The 22,785-nt window shown below is 53.5% G+C and overlaps 2 protein-coding genes across 3 annotated transcripts in view; one reads left to right on the top strand and one right to left on the bottom strand.

Annotated features, from left to right (window-relative positions):
• Slc30a2 (solute carrier family 30 member 2) overlaps positions 1-3,583 on the top strand; it is a 12,194-nt gene extending 8,611 nt beyond the window's left edge. Inside the window, exons 7-8 of one of the 2 annotated variants that reach the window (XM_021200796.2) lie at positions 2,336-2,470; positions 2,768-3,583. In XM_021200796.2, coding sequence (XP_021056455.1) covers positions 2,336-2,470; positions 2,768-2,913 — 281 coding nt within the window. In that variant the 3' untranslated portion in view covers positions 2,914-3,583. Of the gene's footprint in view, positions 1-2,335; positions 2,481-2,767 lie in introns of both variants that reach the window. The other variant, XM_029540074.1, reaches the window with a different exon arrangement.
• A 3,613-nt stretch (positions 3,584-7,196) lies between these two features.
• On the bottom strand, positions 7,197-22,293 carry Extl1 (exostosin like glycosyltransferase 1). Its single transcript, XM_021200674.2, has 11 exons — positions 20,694-22,293; positions 14,700-14,790; positions 14,380-14,487; positions 12,854-12,973; positions 12,333-12,465; positions 12,044-12,150; positions 10,524-10,613; positions 9,768-9,854; positions 9,091-9,251; positions 8,286-8,454; positions 7,197-8,127 (listed from the first exon to the last, which is right to left on the bottom strand). The coding sequence occupies exons 1-11, from the start codon at positions 21,455-21,457 to the stop codon at positions 7,945-7,947; spliced, it is 2,013 nt and encodes a 670-aa protein (XP_021056333.1). The 5' UTR covers positions 21,458-22,293; the 3' UTR covers positions 7,197-7,944.
• Positions 22,294-22,785: the final 492 nt, after the last annotated feature.

Raw genomic sequence — 22,785 nt, forward strand, 5'->3', positions numbered from 1 at the left:
CTGGAACTCACTCTGTAGACCAGGCTGGCCTTGAACTCAGAAATCCACCTGCCTCTGCCTCCCAAGTGCTGGGATTAAAGGCATGTGCCACCACTGCCCACCTAGGGGGAGGATCTTAAAGGCCATACCCATTCCAACAGGGCCACACCTCCTCCTAATAGTGCCACTCCCTGGGCTGAGCATATACAAACCATCACAGAAATGGTCTTGACTGTTTAGACCAAGCTGGCCTTGGAGTTCTAGGATTGAAGCTACTTGCATGCCCACCTCACATTGGTTTTTTAAATTACAAATTAGGGTCTTTCACTGAACCTAGAGCTTTCTCAATGCTGGGCTGGCCCACAAGCCACCTGGGTCTCCTTGTCCTTCAACTCCCACCCAGCTCTAGGGTTACTGAAGAGGTGTTTGTAAGCTGAGTCTCTCTAACTAGACTAAGCTGACTGGTCAGTAAGTCCCAAGGAATCTGCCTGTCTGGGATTACAAATGTGCACTATTGTTTGTGAGTGTGTGTGTTTGTGTGTGTGTGTGTGTGTGTGTGTGTGTGATTAGTGTGAGCTCTGAGGGATCTAACAGGCATCCGGCACTGTTGTTACTAGCTGAAGTATCTCCCCAGCCTGACTTGGGGGCTCTCCCTCAGCCTGTGGCTCACAAAGTCTAATCAGCCTCAAGGGTGGTGTGGATGTTTGGAGAACCCGCACTGGAGAGGGGAGCTGCGGTCTGGGACCTAACACAGGTCCTCTGGGCTCTGAGCTGACTGAGTGTGGCAGTTCCCAGCTGGGTCCCAGCCAGTGCTTATCCCACCCCCGGCCCCCTAGGCCCAGGGCTGCCACCTCCTTCCGCTGCTTGGAATGTGTCTTCCTTGGCTGGTCACAAGACTGAGTGGCCTTGGTAACACCTGGAGTTCCAGCCACCCCTCCCCCAACAGTCATCAGGTGGTTTTTCCGCGGAAAGACTGGGATTCAGGTGTACTTTAGGTTCTTTGGTTTTGTTTGGGGGACAGAGTTTGAAATAGGACCTGGCTGGCCTGGAACTCAACGCCAGGTTGGCCTCAAACTTTGCCTCCCTAAGCGCCAGGCTGAAAGCATGCAACACCATACCCAGCAAGTCTTTTGTGGTTTTTCAAGACAGGGTTTCTCTGTGTAGCCCTGGCTGCCCTGGAACTCACTCTGTAGACCAGGCTGGCCTCGAACTCAGAAATCCACCTGCCTCTGCCTCCCAAGTGCTGGGATTAAAGGTGTGAGCCACCACACCCAGCTCCCAGCAAGTCTTTACAAAGATTTTATTTCATTTTTTTAAAATATTTATTTATTATATGTAAGTACACTGTAGCTGTCTTCAGACACTCCAGAAGAGGGTGTCAGATCTTGTTACGAATGGTTATGAACCACCATGTGGTTGCTGGGATTTGAACTCTGGACCTTCGGAAGAGCAGTCGGGTGCTCTTACCCACTGAGCCATCTCACCAGCCCTTTATTTCATTTTTGAGACTGAGTCTCAATATGTAGCCCTGGCTGTTCCAGAACCGCTATGTAGCCCAGACTGGCCTCAAATTTACAGAGACCCACCTACCTTCGCTTTCTGACTGCTAGGATCAAAGGGTGTCGGGAATCGAACCTTGATCCTCCCCTGGAAGAACAGCAAGTGGCCCCAATCTCTCTACCCTTGTGTTTGAGACCAGATCTCTATGTGCAGCTCAGACTGGACTGCCTCGGCCTCCTGGGTGCTGGAAATAGAGACCTGTGACTCTGTAGTTGCTGGGTGAATCTACCCCAGCTCAGCCCTTTCCCATGGGTCCCATGGGCTGCACCCTGTTTGTGCCCCAGCGGCAAAGTGGTAAATGGTCTGCCCGAAACCACCTCAGTTCACAGGGTTCAGGGACAGTTGGAGGAGTAGGGCTCAGACCTGGGATTGGCAGGGGCTCCAGGGCGAAGCAGGCAAAGCATCCAGTGTGACTGACCTTGCCGTGCCTGGTGGGAGCACATCTGTAACCCCAGCAGCCAGCAAGCTGAAGCAGAATTTTCCAAGACCAGCCTGGGGTACATAGCAAGACTCTGTCTAAAAAAGCAAACAGATTAAAATGAAAATGGAAACATGGTTCTGCTCTGGGAGTTGACCTTCTAGCTGTGAGCAAGACAGCCTTCTCTCAAGAGTTTCTGTTCTAGACACAGATAAGTTAAACCATTCCAGGGGCTGCCCCCTGTAACAGGACAGAGTTGGGGATGGGAACCACATGGATTCTGCTGGCCGAGGTGGCCTTCTGAGTAGATGGCTCTGGGGGAATGGGGTGGGGTTGGGGGAGGGCAGCGACCTTTAGCATTGTGCCTGATGTCCCCAGGGACTCCCAAAGGTGTGGACTTCACAACTGTGAAAAATCTCCTGCTGTCCGTGGATGGGGTGGAAGCCCTGCACAGTCTGCATATCTGGGCGCTGACAGTGGCCCAGCCAGTGCTGTCTGTCCACATAGCCATTGGTGAGTCCAGGTAAAGGAAGAAGCATCCCAAGCCTGGGGCTGGCAGGAGGGTTGCCAAGCTCTGACCACACGCTGAGCGGTTAAATGTCCTTCGATCCTTCCCACTGCATTTATAGGGAGAGATAACCAAGGCCCTGCTTGGGGTGGTCAGCTCCCTTGTACTTGCTGTTGGGTCAGGGAGACAGGTTCGACTCTCAAGCTTGTTGGATGTGGGACACCCCCTAGTGTCTCTTGTCTTCTAGTCTGTGCCCCAGGGGCAGACATGAGCCCAAGCATCCCGTGTTTCTCTCATCCCAGCCCAGAATGCTGACGCCCAGGCTGTGCTGAAGGTGGCTAGGGACCGCCTCCAGGGGAAGTTCAATTTCCACACCATGACCATCCAAATCGAGAAGTACTCTGAGGACATGAAGAACTGCCTGGCGTGCCAGGGCCCCTCGGAATGACTCCCCCCCGGGCCACACGCCGTCTCCTCGGAAGCATGGTCAGGACCTGTGGGTAGAACAGTTCCGTGTGCAGCCAGGACTCCAGCAAGGCACAGCCTGGACCACTCCACGGTGGGACTCTCCTTAGCCTCTCTGAGCTCACAGGATGGGGACACAGCAGATGAGGCCCCACTTCTCTTCCAGGACGGAGTTTGGGCTGGGGATCCTGAACTGATGTCATCCTAACACCACAGCTGGAGAGACATGGAGGCACAGAAAGGGATTTGGGGGTGTCCTGTGTGATCCGGGGTCTCTATCTGAACCAAAAATTGAACAAGATCCATGTAACATGTGACTGGGTAGTCGGGGGCGGGGCTCCCTTGGCAGGGTCAGTGTCGTTGATAAAAGAATTTGAGCCGGACTCACGAGGAAGATCTGAGGGTGTTTTATTAGAGTTTGGGAGAAGGAACACAAAACAAAAAAACCCACAGTCCAGGCGAGCCACGAATCTCGGCAGCTACCGAAGGAACGTGAGGGAGAAGAGAGAACAAACGTCAGGGCTTTTGAATTGGGGTCAGCAATGGAGTTCTGTAAACAGCTGGATGGCTATAATGGGGGACAGGGGCTCAAGGAACAGTGAGAAAGCCACGCATGCGCACGCACACACACACAATTTCAAGGCGAGAGAGAAAAGGAGGAAAAATCAGGCCTCTGAGTTTGGGAAAATAAGCTAACTTAGCAGTTAAGGTCTATAAACAAGTGTCTGTATGTGGGACCCCAGAGAACCAGTAAGTGCCCCTAATCAAGGAAGTAACTGTTCCTTAGCATGGCTTTGGGTGACTGACAGGCCCAACTGAATGAACTCTGAAAAGACTGCAGAGAGGTCGAACCGTAACTTGGTGGAGTTTTTTTCTCTCCATCTTTACGTGAATGTCTATGATTGATGTCAGGCCTGAGCCACTCTCGAGGGAGGGGTGGGGGCTATGGGAGGTAATGTTCTACTCTTCGGGACAGGTTAGACATCTCCATCAGGGGTAGAACCTAGTTTCTATCCTTTTGACCAGGAGGAATTTGCTTCTAAGGGAGATGGGTCTCAAGATCCCTCCCTGCCTTGCTTTACACCGTTGCAAGCAGAGCCCTTGTCTCTGCTATATAACATGGCTTACCGAGGCCATGGGGACAGCATTCATACACTCCCTCTGAGATGTGGGACCAAAGGGCACCCGAGGCGTCTCTCTGCCTTGCTCACTTTGGCTGTGGGCCCTATGTGACTTCCTAGAAGAGGAGGAGAAAGAGGCCTCTTCGTAGGGAAAAACCTGGCTGGTTTCTTCCTTCCTGGTACCCCAGCCCAGGAAGCCAAGTCAGTGCATCTATGGCCTTGACCAAGGTGGCAGCAGTAGATTCCAGTTAGATCTTGCTCTCACAGCCCCAGGGCCAGGCCACTTCCCTTGGACCTGACTATCTCAAGAGATAATCTTGATCCTGCTGTTTCGAGGGTGACCATGACCTAGTTAGGGGTGACGATGTGTCCAGAGGCTGACAGGAGGGGTGTCCTGGGAGTCTATGTGAAGAATCCTTAGAGCTGGTTTGAGGTTACAGATGCAAGAGGTGAGAGCTGTCTCCAGACTCATAGAGGTGATGGGAAGTCCCAGGCCAACTGAAGGTTGTCACTTCTCAGTGCCTGTGACTCATACAGAGACCAGGAACATCGTGACATCTCCCCCCACAGGAGTGTGCAGACAGCCGAGCCTGCCAAGTGCCGGGTGGTTGTGTATTGGTCTCTGATCTTTGATCAGTGTCCTGGAAAAGGCTCTTGTGAAGGGCCAGACAGGCTTCCCAAAGTTCCTGCACTGGCTCTGTCCTGGCACAGTAAGGAGAAAGCTAGGGTTGGCCTCCATCACCACCACCACCCCAATTTTAAAAAATAAATGGCATTTGTTTTATGTGTATGAGCGTTTTGCCTTGCAGATATATATGTGCCATTTGTATACTCGGTACCATTGAATACAGGAAAAAGGCATCGGATCCCTTAGGACACAAAACTGGCTGTGAGCCACCTTGTGGGTGCTGGGACCTGAAGCCAGCGTCTCTAACCCCTGAGCCATCTCTCCAGCACCTCGGTTTCTGTTTCGTTTTGTTTCTCAGGCTGCTCAGGTAGCCCTGGAGATAGCCTTGAACTCCCCCTGGTCATCTTAAATTTTTTAAAAAATGATTATTATTGTGTGTCTGTGCACCGATATGGGCATGTGTGTGTTCCATGGTGTGTAGACAAAGATCGAAGGATAACTTCGGGGAGTTGGTTTTCTCCAATCTGGGCTCTGGGGATGGAATTCAGGTCACTAGGTCTGTCCCTTCCCCCACAGCCAACTCACTAGCCCTCTTGTCTCTGCCTCCTAAGTTCTGGAATTAGAGGTATACAGCAGACACCTGGCTTTTTGGATATCCCACACTAGCCTGCAATTCCCATCCTCCTGCTACAGCCTCCTGAGTAGCTAAATCCCAGCATGTACCATGCACCATCCCTGGCCTGCTCACCTTTGAACTTCTCTCCAACTGTAAAGAAAAGCAATGTCTTCCGGCACTGTCACATTTACTTAGGGTCAGGTCTCTGTGAAACCAGTGTGGACCTGGAACGGGGAAGATGTACTCCTCCAGTCTCCAGGCATCACCCTCAGCCTCCACCAGCCCCAGGATTCTGGATACTGGGCATCACAGAGTGCCACATCCTTAAACCTCTCAAGAGATGGTTGCCTGGGACTTTCAAAGGGTCTCCTGCCCCTGCCTCCTGAGTGTTGGAACTATAAACACCAGACCCTCTTCTTCCTTTCTTTTAAATTGTGTGTGTATGTGTTAATGTGAACCACATGTGTGGGTGCCTGTGGAGGCCAGAAGAGGGTGTTGGATCTCGTGTTTGTGTGCCATCCAATGTGTGAGCAAGGAACCCAGGAAAAGATCCTCTGCAAGAGCAGTCAGTGCTCCACACCTCTGAGCCATCTCTCCAGCCCTCCCCCACCCCTCCCCCATCACCCCTTCCCCCGCGCACCGCCCTACTTTCATTTTTATAGGCGAGAAAAGGAAGGTTCAGAGAGGCTAAGTCCCACCGCTGGTGTGAGACACATGTCCCTCATTCCTTGGCTGATGACAGCAGGAGTTGGACCTGCCTTGAGCTGTAAGTTTAGCCCTGTGTGAACCCTGAATCCAACAATGCTTTCCACACAGGCTCAAACAACCCCAAGGCAGTCCATCCTCCCTGGTGTCTAAGCCACCGCTGCAATGGTGCCTTCTGTCCCCGGGCTGGCCCTGGCACCGGGTGCCCTTTCCATCTTTGGCAGCCTGCCTAGAGTGCAGCTGTGTGAGTCCTCTTACCCCATCTGCTCCGGACCCTGGGCCAGGCCTCCTCCCCCACTTTAATCTCAAGTTCGCCCCCTCCCCCCACCTTGCACCTCAAAGCACCTGACAGCACCCAGCTTCCATTAGACGACCCGACCGGCTTTCCACACCCAGCTGTGACAGGCTCCAGGAAGGACCTGAGTCACACAGGGGCCAGGAGTGAAGCTGGAGAAAGCGGTGGGGAGGCCTCAGGGGACAGCCTGTTCTAGCCAGCGACCTAGTCACGGGAGTTTCCACAGCGGCCGAAGCCATCAAAGAAGGAAAACACCCGATACCTTGGGCTGGGTTAGACCCTCCACCCTCACCGTCTGGAGTCACCCCCAGTTCCACGCCACGCCCCTCGCTGACCCTGAGCGCCCCGCCACACGGGGCAGCTGCTGGAAGCGTATTTATAGCCCGGGCGTGAGTGGGCAAGGACACGTGCTTTATTTCGGAAGCGATAATTCCAGTTCCAGGTGGATGAACCCAGGAAAAGCAGCCTCCCTTCCCCTCCCCTACTCCACTCTCACCTACAGGACGCTGAGGACAGCCCTCTTCCTGGCGACCCGCCCATCTGCCAGCAGCCCAATTTTGCGGGCCCACGTGGAGTTCTGTCATATTCCTCGAACGTTTTCACATTGGGGTCTGCACACACCAGTGACCCTCAGCTCGCCATTTTATCCGTAGTCTTTAACTCCATTCAGTCAGGCATTGTGGCTCACGCCTGTAACTCTAACACTTGGGAAACTGAGGCAGTAAAGACTGCAGTGAGTTCCAAGCCAGCCTGGGTTACAGACTGGGACCTTGTCTCGCCTCCTCCTCCCCTCCCGACCCACTCAAGTTCAGCACTCAGAAAGCAAAAGTCAGGTGGATCTCTGTGAATTTGAGGCTAGCCTGGCATACAGAGCTCCAGGACAGCCAGGACTACCCAGAGAAACCCTTACTTGAAAAACAAAAATAAACAAACAAGCAAACAACAAAATGTCCAGAAAGCAAAACCAAACTCCATTCCTTTGAAGGGAGAGCAGTGCAGCAGCTGACCTCTAGTGGTAAAGGTTGGAAGTGCAGTGCTGGTGGTCACCCAAGATTCGGGGTCTGCTGTGAGGCTGGCGCCGCAACGGGTTATCTCCGACTCCTGGCCTCTTTGTTCACGCTTGATTGAGTCTGGAAATCCTGGTGTGTGCTTTGTACGGGGAGCAGGAACTCCAGAGTAAGGGGCAGCATTTATGTCTCGTGCACATTCTGCCGGTGTTCCACCACGCATGCCACCAGTTAATACTCTTGCAGCTATTGCACAAATATTTACAGTGCACCTGCCAGCCCAAAGAGATGAGGGCAGGACCCCGCCCTACGGAGCTGGCAGGCCGGTCCTGGGGCCGCGTGATGTGCTCAAGGCCACTCGGCGTGAGTCGTGCGAGGACTTCAAGATCACCAAGGAAGTGCGTACAGGTCAGACATACGTGGACCAGGCAGAGATGCAGAGAAAGGTATTTCAGGGAATAGGATCAGCCTGTGCACGGACGGGCCTGTGCGAAACGTGCCAAACGCAACCCCACTGCAGCTGGGGAAGGCCCTGGCCCTCAGGGATCCCTGTCGCGATTGGCCAAGCAGGGCAGGACTTTGATCCGTCTCTGTTGGTTCTCTCGGTTCTCTCGTGTCTAGCACACAGGTACAGTGCCTCGCCTATGGCTTCTCTAGACTTCGATACTTCTTGCGTTGCACTGATACCGGGTCCTTGAACAGCACCGGGTCCAGACGCACTCGAGAGGAAACCAGAGGCATGTGGCCGAACCCTGCTGCTAAACGGTTGATGCAGTCCTGATCCAGGGGCTGAGGCTCCGGCACTGGTCGTGGATCCGCAGAATCCTAAGAGGTGAGAGGGAAACCCGTCCGTGAGGTTGGTTTTTTCTGAACTCTCACGCTGCTGCAACAAGATTTGGATTAGAGAGTGAAGAGACCCCGCCCTCTTTCCCTTCCCCATCCCGGGCTTTCCTAGTGTGGACCAGCCCCTGGAGTCACCTCACCATTGGCGCAGCCTCCGGGTGCTGCCTGCCATAAGGCACCTTGATAGGGGGCAGTTTGGTGACGGTGGCTACCAGGAAGTTCATCAGGATGTCAACACAGGTGGGGGTCTCATCAGCTGCGGTCCTCAGGGCCTTAGGCAGGGAGTGGGTGAAGAGGGTGTGGTAGTACCTATAAGATACATGGTAAGCCTTTGGCGGGGAGATGGGGGGTGTGAGGTAGGGGAAGGTGGGACAGGAGGACGATGCAGGCCGGATCCATTTCCCTATCTTTGACTCCAGACCCCAAGTTCCAAGACCTGTACCCCATTCCCTAGCTCCTCTCACAGGGTGCTCCCACCCTGGCATGAGCCACTCTCCATGTGCCCTGTGATTTAGGGGGTGGGCAATGATTGTGAATTTCTCCAGTCCCTCCTTGGAACCCTCTTTCTGTGCTCCTAAGTCTGAACTCTGACAGAGCCAGACTTGGTGGCCGGAGAGGAGGGGAGGGCTGGGGGGAGAGGGGAGTTGGAGGGTGCAAAGTGGTTCCAAAGCCACCAAACCCTAACCCTAACCCAAAACCCAGATTCAGGCGGGGCTGTGTACCGGCTGGGCCCACTCTGCACACATGAGGGTTATCCCCTGTTCTGAGGGTTCCATGCAGAGCCCCTGAAAAAAAAACAAACCCTACAAAAAGTTCCATGATACATGAATGAGGTCCAAACAGATTAAAGACCCGCTTTCCAGATGGGAGTATTCAATGTTAGTCAGAACTGTTGCCTCCCGCCCTTTCTCCCTGCGGGGGGGGGGGGGGGGGGAAGGTTTGCACCTGTGGTAGCCGGCAGCCGTGGTCAGACCCATGGAGAATTCATTGGTCATCCCAGTATGGTAGCCCCAGCCACCCCGGGCCTCATCCCAGAAGTGGCTCCCGGTCAGAAAGCCCACCATCCGCTCAGGAAAGCTCTGCCACACCCCGAAGGCAAAGTCCACCTACAGAGGGATTGAGCAGCCGTGAGGAGGGGGCTCCCGGCCAAAATCCTTACAACCTATGGTGGTGAGACCAGCCTGGCTGACTAAGGTTGGGGCAGGGTTTAGGGCACAGGGGATCAGAGCATTGCTCGAAGTCCTTTTTTGTTTGTTTTCGTCTGGTTTGGACAGGGTTTCTTTGTGCAGCTCTGGCAGACCTGCAACTAGCTCTGTAGACCAGGCTGGCCTCGAACTCACAGACATCCACTTGCCTCTGCCTCCTGAGTTCTGGAATTAAAGGCAGCATGCACCATTGCTGGGCTATGACTTGACGTTTTACTAGAAGGTTAACGTGAGTGTTTCTGGGGGAGGGGGGAACTTGGAGGGACCCTGCCCAGCCAGGAGCTCTCCTCCATTCGGAGACCACCGCAGCAAGAGGCTGGAGCTCTGGGCATGGGAACCTGAGGGGCCTGAAGTGCCTTAGAGCTCCATTCACATCACACTGGACATTTTTTTTTTGTGTGTGTGCCCAGCCCTCACCTCACTGGTAGAAAGAGCGCTCTGAGCATCAAGGCTGAGGATGACATTGGTGCTGATGTTGCTGTACGGGAAGAACCGGTCGCTGACCTGTGGTGGGGCAAAGGGAGTGTAGGGTGACTCAGCCCTGAGAACCACCTCTTAACACTCCCCATCCCCAGTTTAAGTATGAGCCCTTCAGACAGCGTGTAGAAGAGGGAGTCAGGAATACAGAAACCTGCCCACAAGCCTAGATGACAATTTCCCCTTTGTCACTAAAGGCCAAGTTCCCTCTACATGTCACTCTTACTAACCCTTTGAAAGAACCAGACATGGAGAGCTGCAAGTGTCTTGCCTAGACCTATACAACCAGCATGTGGTGCATGGGGCACTTGTGCCCATGGTTCCCAGTTCCTATCACCTCCTGGCTCAGTATGCTGCCCTTTCTGGTATTTCCCCACGAGCCTGCGTTTCTCCCCACAACTTATCCGAGACATCCACACAGTCTACCTCACAGGAACTCCAGTGCTCTAGAATTTCCCAGGGCCAGGGAGGAAAGGGTGTTTGATGCTTCTGGAAACGTGGAACCCAGGACCCTGCACATAGCAAGCAAATCTGTACCGCTGAGCCCAACTCTAGTGTAAAAGCATCGTTCCAACTTGACCTGCAGCTAGAACCCATGGCCTGATTCCTTCAGACCCATTTAGAACTCCAGCTTGGCTCAAAACAACCTGTGGCTGTCCTCCCTGGTCCCCGGTGGGAGTCCTCCTGCCTGCTTACCTTCCTGTGCCCCTCGATGACTGTTAGGGGCACCGCTGTCTCGGGCCACCTGCCAGGGGGTGGCTTTTCACTGTTCCAGAGGATCAGGATCTGGGAAGAAAATGAAATTGTCCGAAGTCTGGGGTTGGGTTAGAACAGGAGTCCCTGGGAGTGCCCTTTCTTAGGGTGGATGGAGCACCAGCTACTTACACCCACAGGAGAGGGAGCGGCCTCTGGCCTTATGGTAGGCAAGAACCCTGGCTGAGGCAGGGGTCATGGTGCACACCTGTAATTCTAGCATTTGGGAGGCAGAGGGAAACAGATCTCTGAGTTCAGGACTAACCAGGATTAAATAATAAAACCATCTCAAAAATTATATATATATATATATATATATATATATTTAGTGTGGTTGCCCTAGAATGGGTTCTGATTTTTTTTTTCCTTGAGACAGGATCTCTCTGTGTATAGCTCTGGCTGTCTTAGACCTTGCCACGTGAGCCCGGCTGGCCTTGAATTCCCAGTCTGCCTCCACCTCTGGAGTGCAGTGATTAAAGTCATGTGTCACTGCACTGAGCTCTGGGCTCTGACTTCAGGCGCAGTCCCCCACCTGCCCTCCGAGGCCTATATTCTCCTCGTCATTTCCTGCTCTGCTCAGCCGACGGATTCAGCCCACACCTCACTGCAGAGGTTCCCTCTGCACCTTGGCCTAGCAGCTTCCTCTGAGAGTCAACCTGGATTCTCCTGGAGGAAGGATCTGGGAGGAGTGGTGTTATTTTGACTGATTATCACTTTATGTGCGTGAGTGTTTTTGCCTGCATGTCTGTGAGCTACATGCCTGCCTGGTTCCCTCAGAGGTACGAAGAGGTACCTGATCCCTCGGAACTGGATTCACTGGTGGTTGTGAGCCATCGTGTGGGTGCTGGGAGCTGAACCTGGGCTCCCCAAAATAACGAGTAGTTTTAACCAACGAGCCATTTCTCCAGCCCTGTTTTTGTTTGTTTGTTGTTTTATTTTCTTTTGTTTTATTGCCATGTGGCCCGAGGCTAGCCTACCTTCTACTCTCCGAATTCCTCCTGCCTCAGCTCAAGGGCTAGAATTACAAATATGAGCGACCATACCTAGCAGGCAACCTGTGTTCTCTGGAAGTGAGATTGGATAGTGTTGGTACTAGGAACCGCTGGCAGAATGAATCAAGGGGGGGGGGGGACTCCTCTCCTGCCTGTCCTTTGGTCCTCAGCACTGGAAGCCCCAGGCCTGGCCCCAAAGTGACCATTGAGTGAGAGAATGAATGAATGAATGAATGAATGAATGAATGAATGAATGTTTCTTTCTCCAGCCTCACCATGAGGCACCATCTCTCCAAGGGCTTCACCAATTCTGATAGTGTTTGGAGAAAGAACAAGAAACCTGAGACCTGAAGTCAGCAAGAATCTTTGGAAAGTCCCGGTGCCTTGCCCTGGATGTGTGGTCATCTAGGCCCTTGCTCTGCTCTGGTATTCACCCGGGATCCCAGAACCCCAGCAGTCAGAGGGGCAGACCTGGGCACAGTGCTGAGAACCTGCCACCTCCTGGATGAGCTTCAGCAGGGACTCTCCAGAGGCCCCCACCCAGATCATGGCGCTGAAACTGCTCCCAGGGCCAGAGCCTGGAGAAAGGAGACACCCAAGTTAGGAGGGAGAAGGTGGAGCCCCCCTTGGAGAGTGACCTTTGCTAGGGAATCCCAAAGAACCTGAAGCGATGGAGTTTGAGAGAGTGTCTGCAGATGAAATTGGAATAAATCTGGGAAAAGCTGGGGTTACCTCAAGTTGTCCGACCCCCAGGACGTACCCAGTTGCAGATGATAAAAGGGGAATTCTTGAAGGCTCGTGGAAAACGTGGGCAGAGCCAGGAGTGCCCCCGGGGGGCTATTCCACATCAGTGAGGGGTGACCTGATGCACCCCAGATCCGGTCCTGAATGATCTGTGGAAAGAGGAAATGGCTCGCAAGGGGGTGTGGTGGCTAGTGTGTGGGGTTCAGCAGCAGATTGTGGGTGGGACCTGAGGAAGGGCAGACCCTGGGAGGCGGGGCCCGAGGGAGGCGGGGCCTGAGGAGAGGCGGGGCCTAAGGAGAAGGGTGTGGGCAGAGATAACTATCCTGTACCAGGGGCATTTAGCCCTGTACTTCCCCTTCAGGCTTCTAGAAGAGAGACTTGGGCACAGAGCCCTCATTGAGTAGCCAGAGGCCAGAAGGGGCGACTTCCGGAGTGGGAATCAGGTAATAGTCATGGCTTTTCTTCCTTTCCTCATTACCACAGACAAAACTGTGGGGTCATGCCATTCTCTCAGGCCCTGCGGGTGAACCCCCTCACCTCTAGGGCGGTGTGGATAACTTTTTCCACCGAGGAGAAGTAAGCTGTCCACAGAAACTGGGTCTGCTGGCGCAGGGCGAGAACCCTCGAAGGGAGCATTTCACGGAGGGCAGCCAGGACCTGGAGGCACAGAGAGAGGGAGGAAGAGAGGAGGCCTGGGGTCCAGTTTCCTGAATGACTCCCGTTAGGAGAAGGCTCAACGCAGAGCTCGGGGACCTGGAAGCTTCTAGTGATGTGCACCCTGTGTTCAGGGTCACACAGAGCTGGTTTTAAGTGACACCGAGGTGGCACATACCTGTAAATCCTAGCATGTAGGAGGCTGAGACAGAAGGATCTTGAGCTCAAGACCAGCTTGGGCTACACAGAGAAGAGACCTTGTTTTAAAAATAAAACAAAACAGAAAAGGTAGGAGTGGGGCTGGAGAGATGGCTCAGTGGTTAAGAGCACTGACTGCTCTTCCGCGAAGGTCCTGAGTTCAATTCCCAGCAACCACATGGTGGCTCACAACCACCCGTAACGAGGTCTGATGCCCTCTTCTGGTGTGTCTGAAGACAGCTACAGTGTACTTACATATAATAAGATAAATCTTTAAAAAAAAAAGGTAGGAGTGTCTGGGGATGTGGCTCGGTTGATAAAAAGCCAACACAGCACAGCGTGGACAAAGCCCTGGGCTTGATCCCCAGCACCACCTAAACTGTCACCGTTGGCATGTGCCTGTCATTCTGGAGCTGGAGGCAGGAGGATCGGAAGTTCAAGATATCCTGGGCTGCATAGGGAGTTTAAAGTCAGCATGGGCTATGTGAGACCCGATCCAAAACACCAAGGTGAAGAGGGGTTGACAGCAGCTGTTACAAAGCCTCCTAGCCTCAGTTTCCCTGTCTGTGGAGTGGGTGCATTATACCCTCTCCCTCACACGTGGCTGTAAAGACTCAACTGGAAGATGTCCATTTGGTGCTTAGGCCATGTGGAGACTCTCTGAATGAAGGGTGGTAGCACTGTGTGTGTACACGCGCGCGCACATGTATGTTCCTGTATCTGTTTCTTTTTGAGAGGATCCCAGGCTGGTCTCAAACTTGCTATGTAGTTGAAAATGACCTTGAACTCCTGGTCTCCTGTCCCCCACGCCCTAGTGTTGGGACTGTATGTGTGGCCCCCCAGTTAAAGCATAGCCGTTGTTCTCTTTCCTGCCTCCCTCCACCCAGCTCCCACACTTGTCACAGCTGCTCACATAGATGCTTCTGGCCTGGGCAAAGTTCATTTCATCAGATGGAAGAGACATGGCACCTTATCTATTTCCTTTCAGCTGAGCCCCAGAGATCTAACTTATCCCATTACACAGATGGGAAAACCGAGGAAGAAAGTGGTTCAGAACTTGCTCTCAGCACCCTCCAGAGCCTTCCCTTCATCTACATCTATGAAAGCCCTAGAGGGAGGCAATAGGTATAGAAATGACTACTAGAAGGGGGCCGAGATCCTGGGGTTCCTCCCCTGACATTTCCCCCACCATGACACAGACCCTGAGCTACCTGCAGCGGGAGTCTCTCATCAGCAATGATGGCTGCCTTGGTCCAGTCGATGACTTCAGAGAAAGGCAGCTCCCAGCGGGGGCTGAGGAGCACGGGGATGCAGCCGGCCTGGGGGGGCAGGGCAGTCATTGGGGAGCCCAGCGCTTGCACATATTCACCACCACCCCAGGCCACCAGCAGCCCCCCTGTTAAGGGAAAGGACAAAGAGGAGTATTTGGGGGAGTACAGGGAACCCCCTTCCTATGTGCATGTGCCCAGCATCTCCTCCTAGCGCAAGGGCAGAGGTTCAGAGGCTGGGGAATACCCAGACTGGGGTGTACCTGAAGGGCCTGGAGAAAGCAGGAGGTGGCAGATCGGTGGCCAGGGATGAGGCAGAAGGTGGCATTGGGAAGGGTCTCTCCTGGGTAGGTCCTGACAAGGGACAGGAAGGGAGCCTGAGACCTCCTGCCCCTCACTGTGCAGCTCCAGTGACCCCTGCCGCCTTACAGTGACATTCCCTCAATCACAAGAGGTTGCCCCGGCTGTGTCCTCAGACACACAGCCCTGAACACGGACAGACATAACCAAGAGCAGTGACCTGGCCTCTCTCGGCTCCCTGCTCCTGTCTCTACCCCTGGTGGCCTTAGGTGTCTCCCTTTTCTTCCCTGTACCTCAGTTCCCTCATCTGTAAAATGGGGGTAACCTGGACCTCCTCTCCTTCCTTTCACTTCCACTCTGGCTTAGGCATCCCTCACCCTCACTTGAGTGACCCCCACATCCAGCCCTCCCTCTCACCTGAGTGACCCCCACGCTCAGCTCTCCCCAAATTGGAAGCCTAGCCATGAAAGGCTTTTCTGTCCTGAGGTGGGCTGGGCCTCCAGCCTGGAACCGCACAGGAAGCTCTTGCCCGCAGCCCTGTGTTGGAGGACAGGCCTCCTCTGTTCCCCCTGCTCCTCCCCCAGCCCTAGGACTGTGATCAGGTCGTGCCAGGGAATCTGTGAGGGACCCCCTCAGAGCCACCTCTCTGGGACTGCCAGTCCAGGGGACTGATACCTACCATCTAGCCGGGGGAGAAAGGACCAGAGGGACCCATGGGTGGACACAACCCTCAGTGAGGTGCATGAAGGGACCACCCAAGACCCTCCCAACTGCTCTCTGCTCTGACCTCCATCAGACCGATCTGGGAGCATCGGGCGGTGCCTCTGAACAGTTGGGGAAACCCGAGTCTCAAGGAGAGGGACCGGGCTGTGGTTAGAACTAAGCTGGGCCAATTCCAACCCCAGGTTCTTTCAGCCACCATGAGGGATATGTCCAGGGGTGCATGAAGGAACAACAAAACAAATTTCACCCCACCCCCATCACATCCAAAGCTATAGCACTGGCCAGGCAGGTCCAGCTCCCTCCAGTAAGCTGTAAGGAACTAAAAGGCCCTAGTTGAAGACTCCAGGGGACCCACAGAGAGAAACAGGCCCAGCTCTACAGACTTGGCCTCCACCTCCCCTTTCTCTCTCATCTGCATCCCCTCTCCCCCACATCCTGATGCTCTCTGCCTCATCTACTTTGGGGAATTCCTTTTGCTCTGCAGCAGAGACCAGCCTCCCTCCGGGTCACCTTCTCCAGGAAGCCCTCCTTGATGTCCCAGCTAACCACCACTCCTGGCACAGACCTAAGTGCTTTCCACGTATGAAGGCCATTCTCACAGCAGCCATCTGAGATGGAAACCACCCCTGTGTCATCATCCGACAGTGAAGGAACAGGGGCCCGAAGTCGCGCTTAGCTCTGAAATAGATCAGGCTCCAAAGCTTCGCTCTGCTCACTGGTGTTCCCCTGATACACCAGACAGGACTGAATTAACTGAGCCCAGGGGTGGAGGGGGCTGTTTTGTGGGAGATGGTAGGCAGGAGTTGAATAAGTGGCTCAGGATAGAGTTAGAGAGGGAACTTGTATCTCTGTGCCCTGACCATCAAGAAGTCCAAAGATGTTCTGCTGTTTAAGGTATGCACCATAGGCCTAGGGTTTCAGAGCCCAGGGTGAAAGTCACGGCTCTGCCACGGTCACGGGGTTCACCAGGGCCTGGCCATGGCAGAGCCACATGTGATTTCCATGGGTCCTTGGCACTCCAGCCTTTGCCCTTACTCCTGCCCTCGGGGAAAGTTTTATATTTAAAATATTAAAAATTATATTTAACTACTGTGTTGAAATAAAAACAAATACTGTTAGATATCAAAATGTCTTCCTCCACCCAAGCATTCAGACTTATTCTTTTGAAGCTGCTTTTCCTGTGCTCTCCAAGTGTCCCTGGGCTCCACATGTCATCCAAGAGTTGCGAACAGGGACATGGAAACTCAATTTCCATTAAAAATGGAAGAGATTGCCAGGAGTGGTGGCACACACGTCTATCCCAGTGCTCAGGAAGCAGAGGCGGGTGGATCTCTGGGAGTTCAAGGCCAGTGTGGTCTATAGAAGTTTGATTTGTGAACCCATGTAAAGATGTAAAGAGACAACCAACTCCCCAACTTTGTTCTCCCTCTCCTACCCCCATGCCCCATGGACACACAGACACAAAACTAAACTACTTAATGGGGAGGGGAGATGGGACTATGGTTCAGCAGGTCAAACACTTGCTGCACAAGAAAAGTCTGGTTTCGGGGCTGAAGAGCTGGCTCAGTAGTTAAGGGCACTTCTTGCTCTTGCAAAGGACACAGGTTTGGTTGTCAGCTCTCATACGACAGCTCACATCCACCTGTAACTCCAGTTCCAGGGGATCCAACACCCTCTTCTGGTCTCTGAAGGTATCTTGCATGCATATGGTGCACATACATAAACACACGAAAGCGCACACACACACACACACACACACACACACACAAAACAATTAATAAATAGTTTTTGTTTGTTTTTCTAGACAGAATTTCTCTACATAACCCTGGCTGTCCTGGAGTTCCCTCTGTAGACCAGGCTGGCCTCAGAACTCAAGAGATCCGCCTGCCTTGGATTAAAGGTGTGAGCCACCACTGCCCAGTTCTAAAACCATAATTTTTAGGCACCTAGACTCTGGATTCCCCAGCCCCTGGCTAAACCCATCTCAACATGAGGTATATGGAGATGGGACCTCTTGGGCAAGCTGGCTAGCTAAACTAGGTGAACAGGCAGGTGAGAGACCCTGCCTCAATGGATAAGGTAAAGAGTGATTGAGGAATCAGCTGTCAACTTTAGGCTTCCCCGCGTATATACATACATGTGCACATGTACCCCCCATGCATGTGGCCACATAAAGATGAAGTAGCATGCATGTATGCACACCACAGGCAGGTACAGAAATTTAAAAATGGAGGAGCCAGACCTGGTGGCCACACCCCTGAAATCTCAGTACTTGGGCAGTGGAGGCAGGAGGATCAGGAGTTCAAAGTCATTTTCTTTTTCTTTCTTTCTTTCTTTCTTTCTTTCTTTCTTTCTTTCTTTCTTTCTTTCTTTCTTGTTTGTTTTTTCGAGACAGGGTTTCTCTTTGTAGCCCTGGCTGTCCTGGATCTCACTCTGTAGACCAGGCTGGCCTCGAACTCAGAAATCTGCCTGCCTCTGCCTCCCAAGTACTGGGATTAAAGGCGTGCTCAAAGTCATTTTCATGCAGTCTGGGCTATAAGTGACTCTGTCTAGAAAGATCCAGAATAACAAAAAGAAGAGGTATGGGGGTTCATATACCCTGGCTGTACAGAGCTCCCCAGAAAAGAAAAGACACCGGAGAAGCTTAAGCAAGGAAACCTAGGTGGCTGAGCCAGGTGGGAGGGGGACTTCTGACTGTGTACCCTTTGTACCACTGGAATTCTTCATCCTGTGAATGAATCACCTATTCATAAAAATAAAGAAACTGCGATTTAAGTGGGTGGGCACTTATTCCAATGGAACAGGAACCTATTCAACCAATTTGGAAAAGCACCCGCACCACGGAGCCAGAAGTATAGCTTAGACTCCCAACCCCACTACAGCTTCGGAGTGCCTCCTGGATCAGAGAACTGAGGGCCCCTGACACCCCCCCCAACACCCTGTGCCCTGGGATGGGGACTGAGATCTCCTGTGGAGGATGCGGGGGGTGGGGTGGTGGAAATCAGCAATAATTGAGGAAGGTAGGTACAGTCCCCTGGAGAGCCTCCACCATGGCCACCTGCCTGCCAGCAAGAATGTGGGACAGTGGCTGGGACTGAAGTACCTCTTTCTCTGGCCAGTGCTTGTTTATTCAGCCTGTCTTCTGGGGCTGGCCTCTCTCTCTCACCCTGTCCCTATGCTGTCTGGCCCAGGCTGCTGTTAAGTCTGAGAAACTGAGGGCAATGAAAGACTACCGTGCAGCAGCATACTTTGGAAAGAAAGGCATTATGGGAAATGCTGCCCAGAGCAGAAGGGAAGGGCACACACCTGTAACTTCTAGCCCCTCCCCCACACCCACACCCATACCCACACACCCAGGAGGCAAAGACAGCAGAATTACTGTAATCTCCAGGCCAGCCCCGTCTACCCTGAGCCTTCCACGTGGGCTAGGGAAAAACAGAAGAAAAGAAAATCCAACAACACAAATCCACACACAGTAATCACGAAGTATCAGCAGCTGTAGCTAATAACCACTGTTAGCCCAAAGAGGAACTGCCAGAGCCAGGGAGTGCACAGAGCAGTGGTACAGGGTTTGCCTGGCATGTATATGGCCCTGGGGACAGTCCATAGTAACACACACACACACACACACACACACACACACACAAAGATGGCCACCAACAGCAATAGTAAGTTTTTAAGACTACTGTTTCTAGTCACAGGAGAGTCCTGTGAAAGACAGGGCAGGCTCCCAGGAGGTCTCCAAGCATCTTCAGGAGGTAGGGATTCCATTCCCTGCAGATTCCCCGGAGCCTCAAGCAGAGGTAGAACTGGACCTTGGCCAGGGGAGGGAGTCCCCAGGGGGAAGCTGAGCTCAGAATAGCCATGTTGGAAGACAGGGAGGGAGACCACAGGAAGACACAGAAAAAGAGAGACTCCAGAGGGACGATAAACTCTGGGGATATGAGAAGGGAGCCTTGAGACCCACAGCCTGCACAATCTTGGAAGGAGACAGCTGACCTGCTGGGCACAGAAGGGTTCAGTCATTAGGAGTGACCAGCTTCATCACTGAAGTGTGCCCAGCACAGCTGGGGGGAAGCCACGCAGTCTCCATCCCCTTATGTCTGCGCAAGGATTCTCACAGGCAGGAAGTTCTTTTGGTCGGACCTAAGTCAGATTTCTAAAACCAGAGGCTCTTATTTCCTTGAGAAATTAATCTCCAAAATTAAACCCGGGAGCAGTTTCCAGCTGGGACCAGCTACCAGGCTCAGTGGCTCCCCCCCGAGGCCTGGGACAGGATTGAAACCTACTCTTGCTTAGAACTCAGAAGTCTTTGAAGACAGACAGCTCTGTGTTCACTCTGGCCGGGGGGGCCATGGGTAAGTTCCCTAACATATACCTTCTTTAGAATACAGACTCCTTAGCGACAGCAGTTAGAATTATTTTACTTTACATAATAGCTTGTGTGTGTGTGTGTGTGTGTGTGTGTGTGTGTGTGCCAGAGATTGAGGGTGGGTGTCTTGCTCAGTCCTGTGAGTGGGTGGGGTACCTATGTGCCTTGGACCACGTGTAGAAGTCAGAGGACAATTTCCAGGAATCTCTTCTCTTTCTAACTTGTGGGCTCAGGGGAACGACAGAAACCTCCAACCCTCAGGCTTGGCGGCAAGTATCTTTGCCCACTCAGCCACCTCTCTACCTTCAGGGTCTCTCACTGATCTTGAAACTCCTAAGCTGGTTAGCTAGATAGAGCTCTAGGGATCCTCCTGTCACAAGCAGGTCTCATGGGGTGGGGGTGGGGGTGGGACTTGAACTCACGTCTCTCTGTTTGTAAGGTAAACACACCTTATGACTGATCTACCTCACCCTACCACGTCATTGTTTATGGAAGTGCTAACACCGAGAGCGCGAATGGTATACAAATGTCTGTTACATAAAACGTTAGAGTAGGAGGGACCAGCATACCAGGCAGGCATGGAGGAGGTGGGAGGGGGAGGCAGCCTTGCTATGTTTCTAAGATCCCCAAGGGAGAATTCCAAAAATCTGCCTTTCACACCCTCGGAGACTTATCACTCCTGCTCGGTGGAGATCCGCTCTGCTGTCTTAACCCTCTCCTTCCTACTGCGGTTGAGAGTTTGTCCCGACAGGATGACAATCTTAACCCTTCACTCCATCCTCTGGACCTGCTCCTGTCCCAGCTGCCTCCCACTCCGGAGTTCCCTCCCACTCAGCGCCTCCCCCAGGGTAGGTTTACTTACTGCTGGGGTCCAGGGTCTTGCTCACAGTGCCTGTCCCAGAGGCAGGCTGAGGCGTGGGTGCTTGTGATACGCCACCTGCCCCTCTCCTCTGCCACGGCCAGTAAGGTGGCCCCAGGTTGGGGACTGTGCTGCTGCAACTTGCCGGGAGCCCCACCTCGCAATGGATGAGCTTCGGGGAGGTACGGGAGCGCTATATCGAAGCCTGGTCGGAAGATGTCTGAGGAGGGGCTGGCCTCAGCTACCATCGCCTGTCCCAGCCTGGTGCAAGGGGCTGGGTAGAGACTGAGCACCAGATGGTTTCGGCCTCCGTTCCAGTTCGGAGGCAGGGGCCCGCAGGCTCCTCTACGGTCCTGGCTGGGGAGAAAAAGCAGAAGGCAAGCATCTGCTGGGTTGAGTGCATGGTAGCGGGAGCCTTCCAAGGAGTCCAGGATCCTGCGCTGAGCCTCAGAGGTTGGACCAGCCGGGGAGTGCACAAAGATCTTGAGGACCTTTCCCCTACACCTGGAGGTGTCAAAGCAGGCTCCCCAGGTGCAGCTGCTTCCCCGGGAGACCTGAGGGAGCTGTGCGACATCTTCTTCTGGGTTCGTCTCAGACTGGGAGAAACTCTGTAAGAAGGCAGCGTCCAGCCAGCGGGGCCAGCCTGGGGAGCGCCCTGGAAGAGGACCGGGAGACACTGCCAGGCGAAGGGGGAAGACTCCTAGGAGGACGAGGAGGAGCCAAAAGGCTGACAACGCCAGCCAGAAGGACTTTCTTCTCCACAGCATGTGGCCACCCACGGCTAGGGCTAGGAGGAAGTTAGGAATTTCTGTAGCAAGTGGGGAAGGAGGCGACCCCAGGCGGGAGGGAGGAGCTGGAAATCAGCCTTCTGGTCCAGCGTTCTCACCATTGAAGGCAGGCTCCCTGCCTAAGTTCGACCAACCATTGGCCACCTGTGGGATTGACCCGTCGTGGGAGGCCCTGGCTTTTTAAATTTGCCTTCCCACTCTCTGACTGCTTTCTCTGCCTTCCCACAACCTTGCCACCCTTTGCCCTCTCATCGGGACCTCTGCCCTGGGCCACTGCTCCAGCTCATGCAACCCTTGTCCAGACCACAAGACCGTGTCCATTTGCGTTCGGGACTGCACCCCTGACCGTACCCTTGACCCAGGGGCAGGCTATCTATGGAGCACTGTCTGGATTCATGGGGAGTGGGTATCGGGAGGGGGTGGCCAAAGATGATGTGGAAGGAGGCAGGACTGGCTTCTCCCACTCTTCCCTCTACCCCAAAAGCCCTTAAAAAAAAAAACCCTGGCTACCCCTGTGCTTGGTGGCTGGCCTTCTGTGGCAGAACTATAAATAGACCTTGTGTCCATGTGGGCCACCAGAGCCAGCTGAAGTTGGAGCCGGAGTGCATCCCATGCCCGCCGCCTGGGGGATGAGAAGGTTCGGAGTGCTGGTCTTCTTTTCCTCGGCTATGGCCCCTAACCTGGGCAGCTGCTCTGCACCCTCCGGCTAGGAGCTGTCACAGGGCAGAGGGCAAGACCTACGCTCCAAATTCCTGCTCCTGCCCCACAGGTCAAGCCGGCAGCTCCAGGTCCCACTCCTGAAGGTATCCAGTCGGTCCAGATCTCTTTCGCAGGAGCAGCAGCAGCCTGGCCACGCCCCCGCCAGCTCTGATTGGCTCCTGGCTAGGAGGCAGGGTCTCCACTTAACCCCTTGCAATCTCTCTTGCTGGGGTACCGTTTCGTTTTGTTTTCCTTTTTTTGAGACGTGGCGGCTGGAGGGGGGTGTTTCCTGTAGCCCCGGTTGGTTTCAAACCCACCTTGGGACCAAGGACTTTGAGTTCCTGATCAATCTGTCTTCACCTCCGAGTGCTCGGATGCCAGCTACGTGCCATCACGCCTGGCTCTGGAAGATTAATAATGGTCCGGACGCCACCACACCTCACTGGTGGCCGTGGATTGACAGTTTGTTTCTCTCCAAGGTCTTTACCGTTGACCCAAAGTAGACGTTTATCTGCCTTTTTTCCCTTTTATTACTATTATCATTGTCTCATTTTTAAAATTGATACTGTGGTACTGGGAGTAGAACCCAAGGCTTTGTGCATACTAGA

Source organism: Mus pahari, chromosome 6 (genome assembly GCF_900095145.1).
Source record: "Mus pahari chromosome 6, PAHARI_EIJ_v1.1, whole genome shotgun sequence".
In the NCBI taxonomy this organism is placed as follows: domain Eukaryota; kingdom Metazoa; phylum Chordata; class Mammalia; order Rodentia; family Muridae; genus Mus; species Mus pahari.

Excerpts from the sequence above, each read along its gene's own strand:
- Extl1 (XM_021200674.2), bottom strand. The coding sequence starts at position 21,457 with ATGCTGTGGAGAAGAAAGTCCTTCTGGCTGGCGTTGTCAGCCTTTTGG. Across the intron at positions 10,614-12,043 it reads GTTCTCAGCACTGTGCCCAG|ATCCTGATCCTCTGGAACAG; the intron begins GTCTGCCCCTCT and ends TTTTCTTCCCAG. Across the intron at positions 9,252-9,767 it reads GCGCTCTTTCTACCAGTGAG|GTGGACTTTGCCTTCGGGGT; the intron begins GTGAGGGCTGGG and ends ATCCCTCTGTAG.